Source organism: Saccostrea echinata, unplaced genomic scaffold (assembly GCF_033153115.1).
Source record: "Saccostrea echinata isolate AGI-Se365-2 ecotype Australia unplaced genomic scaffold, CSIRO_AGI_Sech_v1 ptg000001l, whole genome shotgun sequence".
Lineage (NCBI taxonomy): Eukaryota > Metazoa > Mollusca > Bivalvia > Ostreida > Ostreidae > Saccostrea > Saccostrea echinata.
This window is the reverse complement of record NW_026889750.1, coordinates 23,178,302-23,189,398: the sequence shown is the minus strand read 5'-3', so window position 1 is coordinate 23,189,398 and position 11,097 is coordinate 23,178,302. Positions and strand designations below refer to the sequence as shown.

The 11,097-nt window shown below is 33.6% G+C and overlaps 2 protein-coding genes across 2 annotated transcripts; one reads left to right on the top strand and one right to left on the bottom strand.

Moving 5' to 3' along the window:
- Positions 1 to 1,051: 1,051 nt before the first annotated feature.
- On the top strand, positions 1,052 to 2,459 carry LOC133202514 (bifunctional 3'-5' exonuclease/ATP-dependent helicase WRN-like). The gene is made up of 2 exons (XM_061338388.1): positions 1,052 to 1,220; positions 1,532 to 2,459. The coding sequence occupies exon 2, from the start codon at positions 1,776 to 1,778 to the stop codon at positions 2,454 to 2,456; it is 681 nt and encodes a 226-aa protein (XP_061194372.1). The 5' UTR covers positions 1,052 to 1,220; positions 1,532 to 1,775; the 3' UTR covers positions 2,457 to 2,459.
- A 1,582-nt stretch (positions 2,460 to 4,041) lies between these two features.
- On the bottom strand, positions 4,042 to 7,997 carry LOC133187463 (uncharacterized). The gene is made up of 6 exons (XM_061322852.1): positions 7,889 to 7,997; positions 7,171 to 7,638; positions 6,393 to 6,866; positions 6,036 to 6,162; positions 5,733 to 5,863; positions 4,042 to 5,252 (listed from the first exon to the last, which is right to left on the bottom strand). The coding sequence occupies exons 2-6, from the start codon at positions 7,519 to 7,521 to the stop codon at positions 4,080 to 4,082; spliced, it is 2,256 nt and encodes a 751-aa protein (XP_061178836.1). The 5' UTR covers positions 7,522 to 7,638; positions 7,889 to 7,997; the 3' UTR covers positions 4,042 to 4,079.
- Between the last annotated feature and the right edge of the window lie 3,100 nt (positions 7,998 to 11,097).

Below are 11,097 nucleotides of genomic sequence, written 5' to 3'. Positions count from 1 at the left end.
AGGGTTAATCGAGAGTCTTCTAAGAGTTCTAAGTATGTTTTTATCATTTTGATTGATGCATTTGTTGCAAAGATATGTAATACAAAGATAGATTACATGATCAGTACGTACTGGTCCCTGCTGACAAAGCAGGTAACAATATTGTCTTTGTTTGTAAGATTCATTATATTAAATGTATTTTAGAGGAACTTGGATTTAATTCTACAAGTGGTAATCCAACTTATACTCATAGTTCCCTTTCTAAGGAAGAAATTCTTCAAAATCATATGTCAGTTTTGAATATTTTTAATATTCCAAACAACCAAAATGAATTCGAATTACCATATTTATATTGGATTCCGAAACTTCATAAAAATCCTTACAAACAAAGATACATAGCGGGTTCCAGTATATGTTCAACCAAGCCTCTATCTTTAATCCTCACTAAGATATTAACAGTGGTGAAGGAGAAACTTCAAGAGTACTGTGCAACAATATATTTGAGAAGTGGTGTAAATCAGATGTGGATACTTAAAAATTCCAAGGAACTTTTGGAAAATTTGAAATCACAAGATTTTACCAAAATCAACAGCTTTAAAACTTACGACTTTTCAACTTTATACACAACCATTCCCCACGATAAATTAAAGTCCAGGCTTTTTGATATCATTGACAGCTGCTTTTTCAATAAAAATGGAACTCGTAAATATACTTACCTTGTCATTGGTCATTTGCAAAATTATTTTGTTTAAAAACATTCTGATTGTACACACAAGTACTCTGAAGTTGACATTAAAAAGATGCTTGAGTTTCTGATTGACAATATCTATGTGGTTTTTGGAGACCAGGTCTTCCAACAATCTATTGGAATTCCCATGGGTACCAATTGCGCCCCAATCTAATTAAAATTAGATGTTCCGAATCCGCTACCGCCAGCAGAGATGTAAAAGTGTTTTATATCTCTGTCAGCATTGATTATAACTTGTTCACTAAAGATATTGAAAAACCTGAATAAACTGTGCAAGCATAAATGAATGAAAACTTGATGTGATATTTAAAAAAAAAATTTTTTAATTATTAGATGGTACCCAGGAAGCTGACCGCATTATTAAGGAAGGTGCATTTGATTACCTATTTGGGTCCCCAGAGTTGCTTGTTGGTGATAGCTCATTCAGAGACCAGTTGCATCAGTTTGGTGTATCAACTATTGTTGTTGATGAGTTTCACACCATTGCATGCTGGTGAGTATTTTCAATTGCTTTGTAATTTTTGAATATATCCCAATATCAGTGTATCTTAACTGCTACTAAATAATTAGAATGTGCAATTTTTTCAGAATGAAATTATTATAAATTTTAATACAACAAATAAAGATTTTACACATTCAAGCTTTCAATTACATTGAATTTAGAGTTGTCACTATGGATACAAACTAATGGCCCTTCTCATTTTTGTAACTATGAAGGACACAGTGCATAATGATATCAAGTAAAATCTGTTTAACACCCCCGAAAAAAACTATATCAGAATTTTTCATTTCTCATGTTTTTAGGGGCGAAAAGGATGATGAAGACAGAGATGCATTTAGGAAATGGTTCAGCTACCTAGGGGAACTACGTTCAATTTTCCCATCTGCATCAGTGTTGGCACTGAGTGCAACTTGCACACATAAAATCTCACGAAGAGTCCGCAAAGTGTTGAATTTGAAGGAAGACACAACTGAAATTAGATTATCACCTGACAAACCCAACATCAAACTTGCTGTGAAAAAAATTGCAAATTCTGTAGATTTAGGAATGGCCTGGATGATTGATGGATTAGACTCTTTTCCCAGAACAATTATATACTGCACCAGCATTCGGGATGTGTCCAAATTGTATCATTATTTAACTTCAGAAGTGCCGGATTGTGTATCATTCTGTGACATGTTTCATTCTGAGACACCAGATTCAAAGAAGAAAAAAATACTGGATGACCTTTGTAATGAAAATGGTTCCTTGAGAATTGTTATTGCGACCAGTGCCCTTGGAATGGGGATAGACATGGCAAGTGCAAATAATGTGATCTTATATGGAGCTCCAAAGCAATTAGTGGAGGTCATTCAGGAGATTGGTCGTGTAGGTCGGGATGGAACTCCAGCACTTGCCTTGCTCCTTTACAATTCTTACCATTTAAGAAAAGCGGAACAGGAAGTGAGGGATGTGTACATTTCACAAACTTGCAGGAGAAAGGTACTTTTGAAACCTTTTGTGAAGGAAAATGAACTTGGTCTAATATCACAAGATCCACACCATACATGTTGTGACAGATGTGTGTTATTGTGCAGATGTAATGACTGTCAGAAGGATGTTTTTCTTCTTGAGAAGATGTTAAAAGATGAACCACCAGCCTCAGAGAGTGACACGAACAGTGAATCTACCGAACTCTATGATGATGATGTCGAACTTTTAATGGAATCAGACATAGAACTTGAATAAGCAATTATGCATGCCTTTAAGGTTTGATTATTTCATCTCTTGAAATGTAATCTGTTTTAATTTAAATTGCCATGTTAAAAATATTCAGTGATGTATGATTCTCCACACAGAGATGGTTCAGCAACAGTTTGTCCAATTTAATGATTGTTAATGTTCACCTTCATGCGATTTGGACTTGTTTCATCACATTCACTGGCAATTTAATAAATCTATACAATCCTTGTTTTCTACAACATTTAACCTCCTTGTTAATCACTAGAATGTGGAAAGATTATAAGTGAAGTTAAGCAAGATCAAAAGATTCAATGTCTGACAAAAAACTAGTTCATATACAGTTTTCAAACTTTGAGACCTTAAACATAAAATCAAATTTATTAAGTACAGGTATCTGTATTTAATACTTTGTAATATAACTTGTGTATTAAACCTGTATGACCCCCACCCAAAATTAAACAATATAGATTTTTATCAGACATTGAATTTTGAAAGATCTCCCAAAGAACAGTTTTTATATATAAACTGACAATACACAGGCTTGTTCCTAAGACATTTAATGATGTAATCCCCTGTTTACTTTGGTATTCCCTTTATCCCTTTGTTAAGGGAGGAACCTCCATTCTACTTTTTTAAATTTCCCCTGCTATTTTAATTCTTATGGACAACCCTGAATGCAAGTGTGTATTTCCATAATCATTCAACTTTTTAAGGAAGACTCAAAAGTAGACCATATTTCCATTTATTTGAAGCATTTATTAATAACTGCCAACACTGAAAGCCAAACAATAGTATATTTTTCAAAAACAATCAACAATAAAAAGATTTTAGCATATATGTCAAGTTTTTACTGATATTCAATTGACCATTTTATAACGCGCACAAAGAAGACAAACGGACCGGGCCAGCATTATGCCTACTGTGTGAAAAATAGAAAAAAAAATTATATCAAATGACAAAAATTTCTTTAATCACTACAATTTGCAGCAATCTAACTAAGATTGAAAAAAGTTATCAACAAAATAGCTTACACACATCAAAATTGTCAAAAATGATCATTTCTTCATACTATTACACAATCTTTCCATATAAGTACAGTAGGTCTTCTCTCTCTTTTTTTTTTGGGGGGGGGGGGGGGGTTGAAAGATAATACTTAACATGCTTAGAGTATGTGCAAAATGTAGAATTTTTAAGTAACAAAATATAGAATAAAGACCTACCTCACCTTAAAAATATTTTTTTATAATGTAACAATTGTATCTTTCTGAGAAATATTTAAGTCTATTTAGTCAAGGGACATATCACAAACATGATTTAAATGCCTCTATTTGTCATCAGCTGCATAGAGTAGTACAAATTCACAAGCTGAAGATGACTTTTATACATTTGAAGTTACAGGCATTTTTAATAGCCTTGTTCACCCATCTCCTTCATACATCTATACACACAAGTTTAAAAAGAGTATTTTCAAATCAAAATGCATTAAGTATGGCAATATATAAAATAACAACATGTAGTCTTATCCAAATGAATCACCTACAACATAAGTGATAGGTAATACTCAATGAATATAGTAAGGATTTCAATGTATTCTGGCATGATTTTCATGTCTAGTACCACTACCAGTATTCATATGTGTGGGTCCCTCAAGCGCCTGAATGGAGCAGATGGTTTATGGCGATGGATCATGGTACAAAGTCCCTTGTATGCTGAGGAATAAAGATCTCGATCTGGATTTAAAGATTTGCAATCCAATCTCCGCTGGCGGTTTACTGTCAAGACATTCTGATCAGTCAATTCTTTAACAACCTTTAGAACATCTGTCTTGTATGACGGCAAATGATGAAATCCCTTTCTTTTCCTTATTCCACTTACTTCCTCAAAATGATCCTTGATATTCACTAAATGAGGATAATTTTTTGAGTTCTGCAGTATGCTGTCTTTTGTTTGATGCCCTGATGCAACAACTTTACTGTCCCTATTAAGCATTTCTAAATATTCATCTAATGAAATATTATTGTTTTTTCCACCTTGTACATTGACAAATCTGTTTGCAATGAGTCGATTTTTCTGGTGTTCTGGAAGAATACCTGATGTAAGGGCTGTTAAATGAATAGACCCAATCATGTATTTTACCTTGTTGGTCAGATTATATATTGGAAGCTCATATTTGGCTGAGCGCACGACTCTTTGTCCATCACCCATATCAATTCCTGAATCTAAATTTTTAAGTAAAAGTGTCAACCGAAATAACATAACTATGTACTCATTTACTTCGTCTTTGTCTCTTTTTCTTTGCTTAGGCTTTGGTTTTTCAATGTTGACGTCATGATATTTTTTTTCATGATATTGTAGGGTATTGCTGTACTTGTATGTCTTGTCACAGTGATGGCATTTGAAACGACCATCCTCTTGCAGATTTGAGATCCAGTAATTATCGGGATGATCTGGGTTTGAAATTATCTCCCTTAAATTTTCACAAATATCATCTGACTCTTCAAAAAACCATTTCTTCAATATCTGACTACTTATACCTTCTATCCATTCAGTCTTCTCTACATCTGTCTTGTCGTCAAAATCTTCTGGAATCTGAATTTCTTCATCAACACTTTCAGAATTCATTATTGCTAGGAACATTACTAAACAGATTGCATCCAAAATAACATAATATAACATCTTGTATGCTCGAAATGAATTGCACACTTTCCCCTTGACATTTCTCAAGTTTAAAAGATTACGGAAGTAGTAAGCAGTACATCTGTCTGAGCCACTTTGGGAATTGTAAGTCAGTTTATGAATTGCCTGGAATATAAAAATAAAATATTTATGTACTTTAATACTTCTCCAATTCAATGAGAAGGTAAAAGAGTATTAAAAAAATTAAGAGAACTCAAGTTGGTAGAGTCTTAATCAATTTATCCAGTAAATAAGATATTAATATTTCATAAAATATTTTGCTAAAATATATGACATCTAATATTTCATAACTTGTGCATGTACAAAACCACTGTCAACCAAGGAACAGAAACTACAATATCATACTGAATATTTTCTTTTTAAAAAATGTAATAGTTAACCGTGAGCACATGAATTCTGTGCAGTCATCTTTTTTTTTCATTAGCAACCATCATCAAGCAATGTTGACAGTTGTTTAAGTTCTATTGCACTGGAGAGTGTACTTTCATCATTCAGTGGGTAATTGTTTTTAACAAATGTTTAAAAAACAGATCCCATTAAATTACAAGTATAGAATTTTGAATCATGCATGTAAACAATTCTTACCTCTAAGAAGTTCATCATGCGATGGAAATCTTCTATTTTTGATATGAACCCCTCTAATCTCTCCAATGGAGTATCAGCATTCTTCATTGCTTCCTGTGCTGATTGTACTCTTTCATCTGTCAAGCGATCTCCTGCAAAATGTAGTTTGAAAAATATTACTTAATATTAATTAAAATACATGTGCCCATTGATAATATTTATGTGTACATCTATTGCACAAAAATGCAAGTACATCTGTGTGATGCTGAATAAAATTATTAAACACAAGTTCCTTTTTACACTATATACATATACATTCTGTACCTCCAAAAAACACTGCTTCTACAATTGTGTCATCTTTGCAAGGGACGTATAACTTTGACAAATCCTTCAAAAGATGAATCACATCTTGCGTCTTGTTTTCATTACAGTCCCGTAGTCCTAAAGGATACTGAAAATAAATTTCAAAATTATATATTATATTTACTTAATATGATTATCATGATACCCGGAGAGGGCACACACTATATATTTATAGATCAAATGAACAGACTTAAATATCCCTCAAATAATTGTCCAGGGCTTCCAAAAGTTCATTCACACATTTTAAAAAATATGTGTACTAAAATGGACCCCCTTTTCATGAAATAAGATTTTAAATCAATCTGCAAAATTGATTACCTGTGAAGTTTTCTCCCCTGCATATCTTGAATATGTATGTTCCAAGTGTTTTGGGTACACTTTTACGAGAAGATCATTCATTTGGGGATGATTTTCTATAATGGATGTTGAGATAAGAAAGCACAACTCCTTCATAAGTTGCCTTTGCTCAGCCACCGATGGAATAAACTTTGAAGGTTCAATGTTATCAGTCTGGCTATCATGGTTTTCAGGGGCAAACACCACTCTGTCAAGAATTGCATACATATTGAATAAATGCAGTGATATTGTTTTTCTGTCAGGTGTCCTGTAGGAAGGCAATATATCCTTGTCCCAATTATCCCCGATGATCTGATAAGTAGAATGTCCACCATTTGCCCAGGAATCCCTAGCCTTTAGGATATCGGTATCAAGAATATTCTGCCAGTTCACCAGCTTCCTGTGGAGAGTTGTGGGATGTACACTCAGTCCAATCTTGGACAACCTTTCAATATCCTGTTACATAATGTTAACAAAAATATTGAATTAGATTCATCACACTAAAATTTATCAGATGAGATTTGTTCTTTGACAACCTTCCAAATAAAGATAGTCATAAACATTCAATTTCATTGTAAACTCTGACCCCAAACATAAGTTAATTAGGGATGAGATTTTTTTTTATTTTTATAATCATGATAATACCTGTTTATCCACATTTAAGATACTTTATCTTTAGCGAACTACAAAGTCAGGATCATTATACATTTTAAAAATTCAGCCTAGAATTATAATTTAATTGAATGTTTAAAAGTATTACCCGTTCCGTACATCCACCATGTTTTAGAATGAAGCCAACAACATATTGTACCAAAGACATATCTTGGCTTCTACCATGCAATCCAATACAGGCTGTGAGAATTATATGCTGGTATGGTTTACTAGAAACACTAGGTGTCAAATCACAAACTGTAGCAGTGATAATAGACAGAAGAGCAGGGCAATGCTCCTGGAGGTATTCCTGAATGTGATCCCAGCTGAAGTTGAAGAAGTCCCCATAGTCTTTCTTCTGTAATGGACATCCAGATCCCCGCTTGCAGATGTTCACACTCTCCGATTTAACAATCTTTGCTGCTCCAGTTATAATGCACATTGGATTAGACAAACACATGGTTTCCACAATGGTACTATCAACATTTGTGCAACGGATCAATGCCTTGCAGATTTTCTGATGAGTCTCATTCTGTATAAGAGCAGTCTTCTTTCCACTTGGATAGTACACCGAAACCTATAAAGAATGATTAAAATTACAATCTGACAGTTGAAGTCAAATGACGGAATAACATACACATATAATTATAAACTGTGAGTCATCATGTCCAGTTATATTTCATAACAATTATAAAAAAAATCTTTAGTTTCAAATCAAGATATGTAAAAATATGCTTATCATCCTTTGTATTTTGTATTTTAACATGTTTACATCATTTATCCAAAAATGAAGCAGAAATTGCCAGTCACAGAAATTTGTATCTTACATCAATTTTGTCCAGGAACTTTCCTTTGTTGAAAGTTGTCAAGTCTCAACAAACAAATAAAATCCTATAAAAAAAAATAATAATTCACATGCACAAATGTTGATTTTTGTCAACAGTTCTACATAAAAATCAGGTAAACGACAACAAAACAAATAAATAAGCTCCTTTTGATAACTTTAAACTATATCTTACTAGAAATACCATAGAGTAAAATTAGTAATGTTTTTTTTTTTGTTTAAAAAGACAGTTGATGTTTAATTAATGAATGTTTCACACCTGGTCAGGTATAAATTTTGAAGCAATGGAGCTCATCAAGTCAACTGAACATGCAGTTTTGGCACAAGAGAACTTTGAACTCAAGGCAATCATGAACAAGTTATTTCTCTGCTTTTCATATACATGTAAGTGTTCATGACTGGTTCTTAATATGTGTACAAAGTTTCAAGTACCTATAATTAGTAGGAATTCAACCTAATTTTTAAAGTTAGTCTTTAATACCAATAACAATGATTAATAACAATAATAATAAACAAATAAATTTCTTTTAAAAATCTAATAAATAACCTCCACAGATCCATCTAAAGGGGGTACTACTGGACTAAAGTCCAGAGATCTTTTAGATGACTTTTTAGGTTTATCTTCAATACCCATCGACAAGCCTATGTGATAACACATTTTGAAAATTACATATGATGAAAATAAAATATATTGCTGAGAATTTCCATCACTGAATCTCATTCAGATATCACTGAATGAAATAAAATAAACATCTTTTATTATTAATATTTTTATCCTTACAATAATGATACCTACCAAATATGCCCTCCATAGCTTTGACCTGTTGCATCTATTAAAAAAAATATACACATGTATTTGCAGAATACTGGGCTGTACACCCATATTGGCTATATACTTGGGAATTTAGCATTATCTCAAATAAATCTAATATGTTGTGAGGGTCAATGGAATGTACTAGAGGACAAAATATTTACAGGGACCTATAGTATATAGGTCCTACAGGTACCTATAGTATATAGGTCCCAGATATTTATAGATCTAAATTGGGAAATATTGAAATGATGTCATTCATTTACCTGAAGATGTTGTCTCTCATTTTGTCTCTGGCCAGTTATTTCCTTGAAAGGAGATATTTTAACAGGTGAAACGTATGTCACACTAGCAAGCATCTTCGCAGGTCTATTCTCTGTTTTACTTGCACCAGGGCTGCTCAACATCCGCTTCGTAATGTTTTTTCGCCGAGGAGAAGGCAGTTGCATCACCTGCGTTCGATACACAGACTCTACACCTTCTTTAAGTTTCTGTTTAGTAACACTGTTTTTCTCCTCTGCTTTTATAACTGCTTCAACTTGTCTAAAACACTTCCGACACACACCTGCATTAGATCTACTTGCACCTTCAAGTTCTATACTTACTTGGGTTACGTTTCGTATGCATTGGATTCTTTCTGCGTTTAATTTAAGCTTATTTTCATAATATTTATGTAAATTTTCCTTTCCGTCGGCTGTTTTCTCTAACACAAGAAAGGAAAACCCGCAAACAATACATACATCACCCAATACACATGTTTTCCTCGGTGTATCCGCCATTTTTGCCCCACTTCTTAACTCCTCGGGCTTTTACATTATAAGGAGATAACGTAGAAAACCTCCGAACTACCAGCCAAAACTTGGGAAAGAGCGATTTCATTGGCTAATGAAAAGGTCGTTCTGACGTGACCCCGTATGGGATGTTGTTAGATGTTTGAGAAGCGGTAGTGGATTCGGAACATCTAATTTTAATTAGATTGAGAAGCGGTAGCGGATTCGGAACATCTAATTTTAATTAGATTGATTGCGCCCCGTTATTAGCAGACCTTTTTTTGTATTCATATGAAGCAGAATTTGTCCAAAATCTTGTACGTGAAAAGAAGAAAACACTTGCTGTGGTCTTCAACTCGACATTTAGATCTATCGACGACGTATTGTCAATTAACAATGGCTATTTCCATTCTTATGTCGATACGATATGTCCTGGTGAACTTGAGATAAAAGATACCACAGAGTCTGACACATCTGTTTCATATTTGTATATTTTACTTGAAAAAGATGTAAATGGTAATCTAACAACCAAGCTTTATGATAAACGTGATGACTTTAACTTTTCAATCGTCAACTTCCCTTACTTATGCAGCAATATACCTTCATCACCTGCATACGGGGTATATATCTCTCAGTTGATTCGATACGCAAGAGCATGCTCTACGTATGTATAATTTCTAAAACGAGGTAAATTATTGACAAATAAGTTGATGAAACAAGAATATCAGCTGTCTCGTTTTAAAGTCATCATTTCGTAAGTTCTATGGTCGATACAATGGCCTTGTCAGCAAATACAGTTTATCATTGAGTCAAATGCTGACTAACGTTTTTCATACCAATTGTTAGGCCATTATTTACACACTGAATTGTCGACGGATTTTTCCGTGATTTCCCGATCATGACAAGGAGCACACGGCAGGTGTGACCGGTCGGCAGGGGATGCTCACTCCTCCATGGCACCTGATCCCACCTCTGATGTTTGGAGGTCCGTGTTTGCTCTGCTCCTATTTTGTATTGTATAATGGACTTTTGAGCTTGAATACTGTTCGTTATCTCCATATCTTTCATATGACCGATCCAAGCTTTCTCGTATTGTTGCGGGTTCGAATCCTGCTGGGGCGGGAGATTGTTTCTCTCTTTTTTCAGTTGTAAATGATATTTTTCTCTGTGAAGACATGTAAGATAGTTTTTGCTTATTTTTTTAAGCTTTTTTAACAGAGATTCTGCAAAAATCCTTTAATAATCATGATCTATGTTGAAAGACTGTGTTACATAAACGCGAAAAAAATACATTCAATAAAGTATTAAATGAAGTGAGGTAGCACAGCGATCTGGAGAAAAGTTCGGTCGGAAGACCACTTGTTGCCCTAGCAACAAGAAACGCATCTAGTTATTATTATTATTCTTTTTTTTTTAGACAAAATTTTGTGCACGCGATTTCTCGAAAACTATTCAATGAATTTCTTTGAAATTTTCAGGGATAAAAGGTCTTTGTATGAATTTTATATAAAATTCCGTTTTTTGGTAAATTCGGTTCCAGTGCCAAGTTATGGACAATTTCCTGATTTTAAAATGAAATTTTGTCCTTGAGTGTTCTCAAGAATGGCTCAA

Excerpts from the sequence above, each read along its gene's own strand:
- LOC133187463 (XM_061322852.1), bottom strand. The coding sequence starts at position 7,521 with ATGTGTTTGTCTAATCCAATGTGCATTATAACTGGAGCAGCAAAGATT. Across the intron at positions 6,867-7,170 it reads ATGGTGGATGTACGGAACGG|GATATTGAAAGGTTGTCCAA; the intron begins GTAATACTTTTA and ends ATTATGTAACAG. Across the intron at positions 6,163-6,392 it reads CAGGGGAGAAAACTTCACAG|TATCCTTTAGGACTACGGGA; the intron begins GTAATCAATTTT and ends ATTTATTTTCAG.
- LOC133202514 (XM_061338388.1), top strand. The coding sequence starts at position 1,776 with ATGGCCTGGATGATTGATGGATTAGACTCTTTTCCCAGAACAATTATA.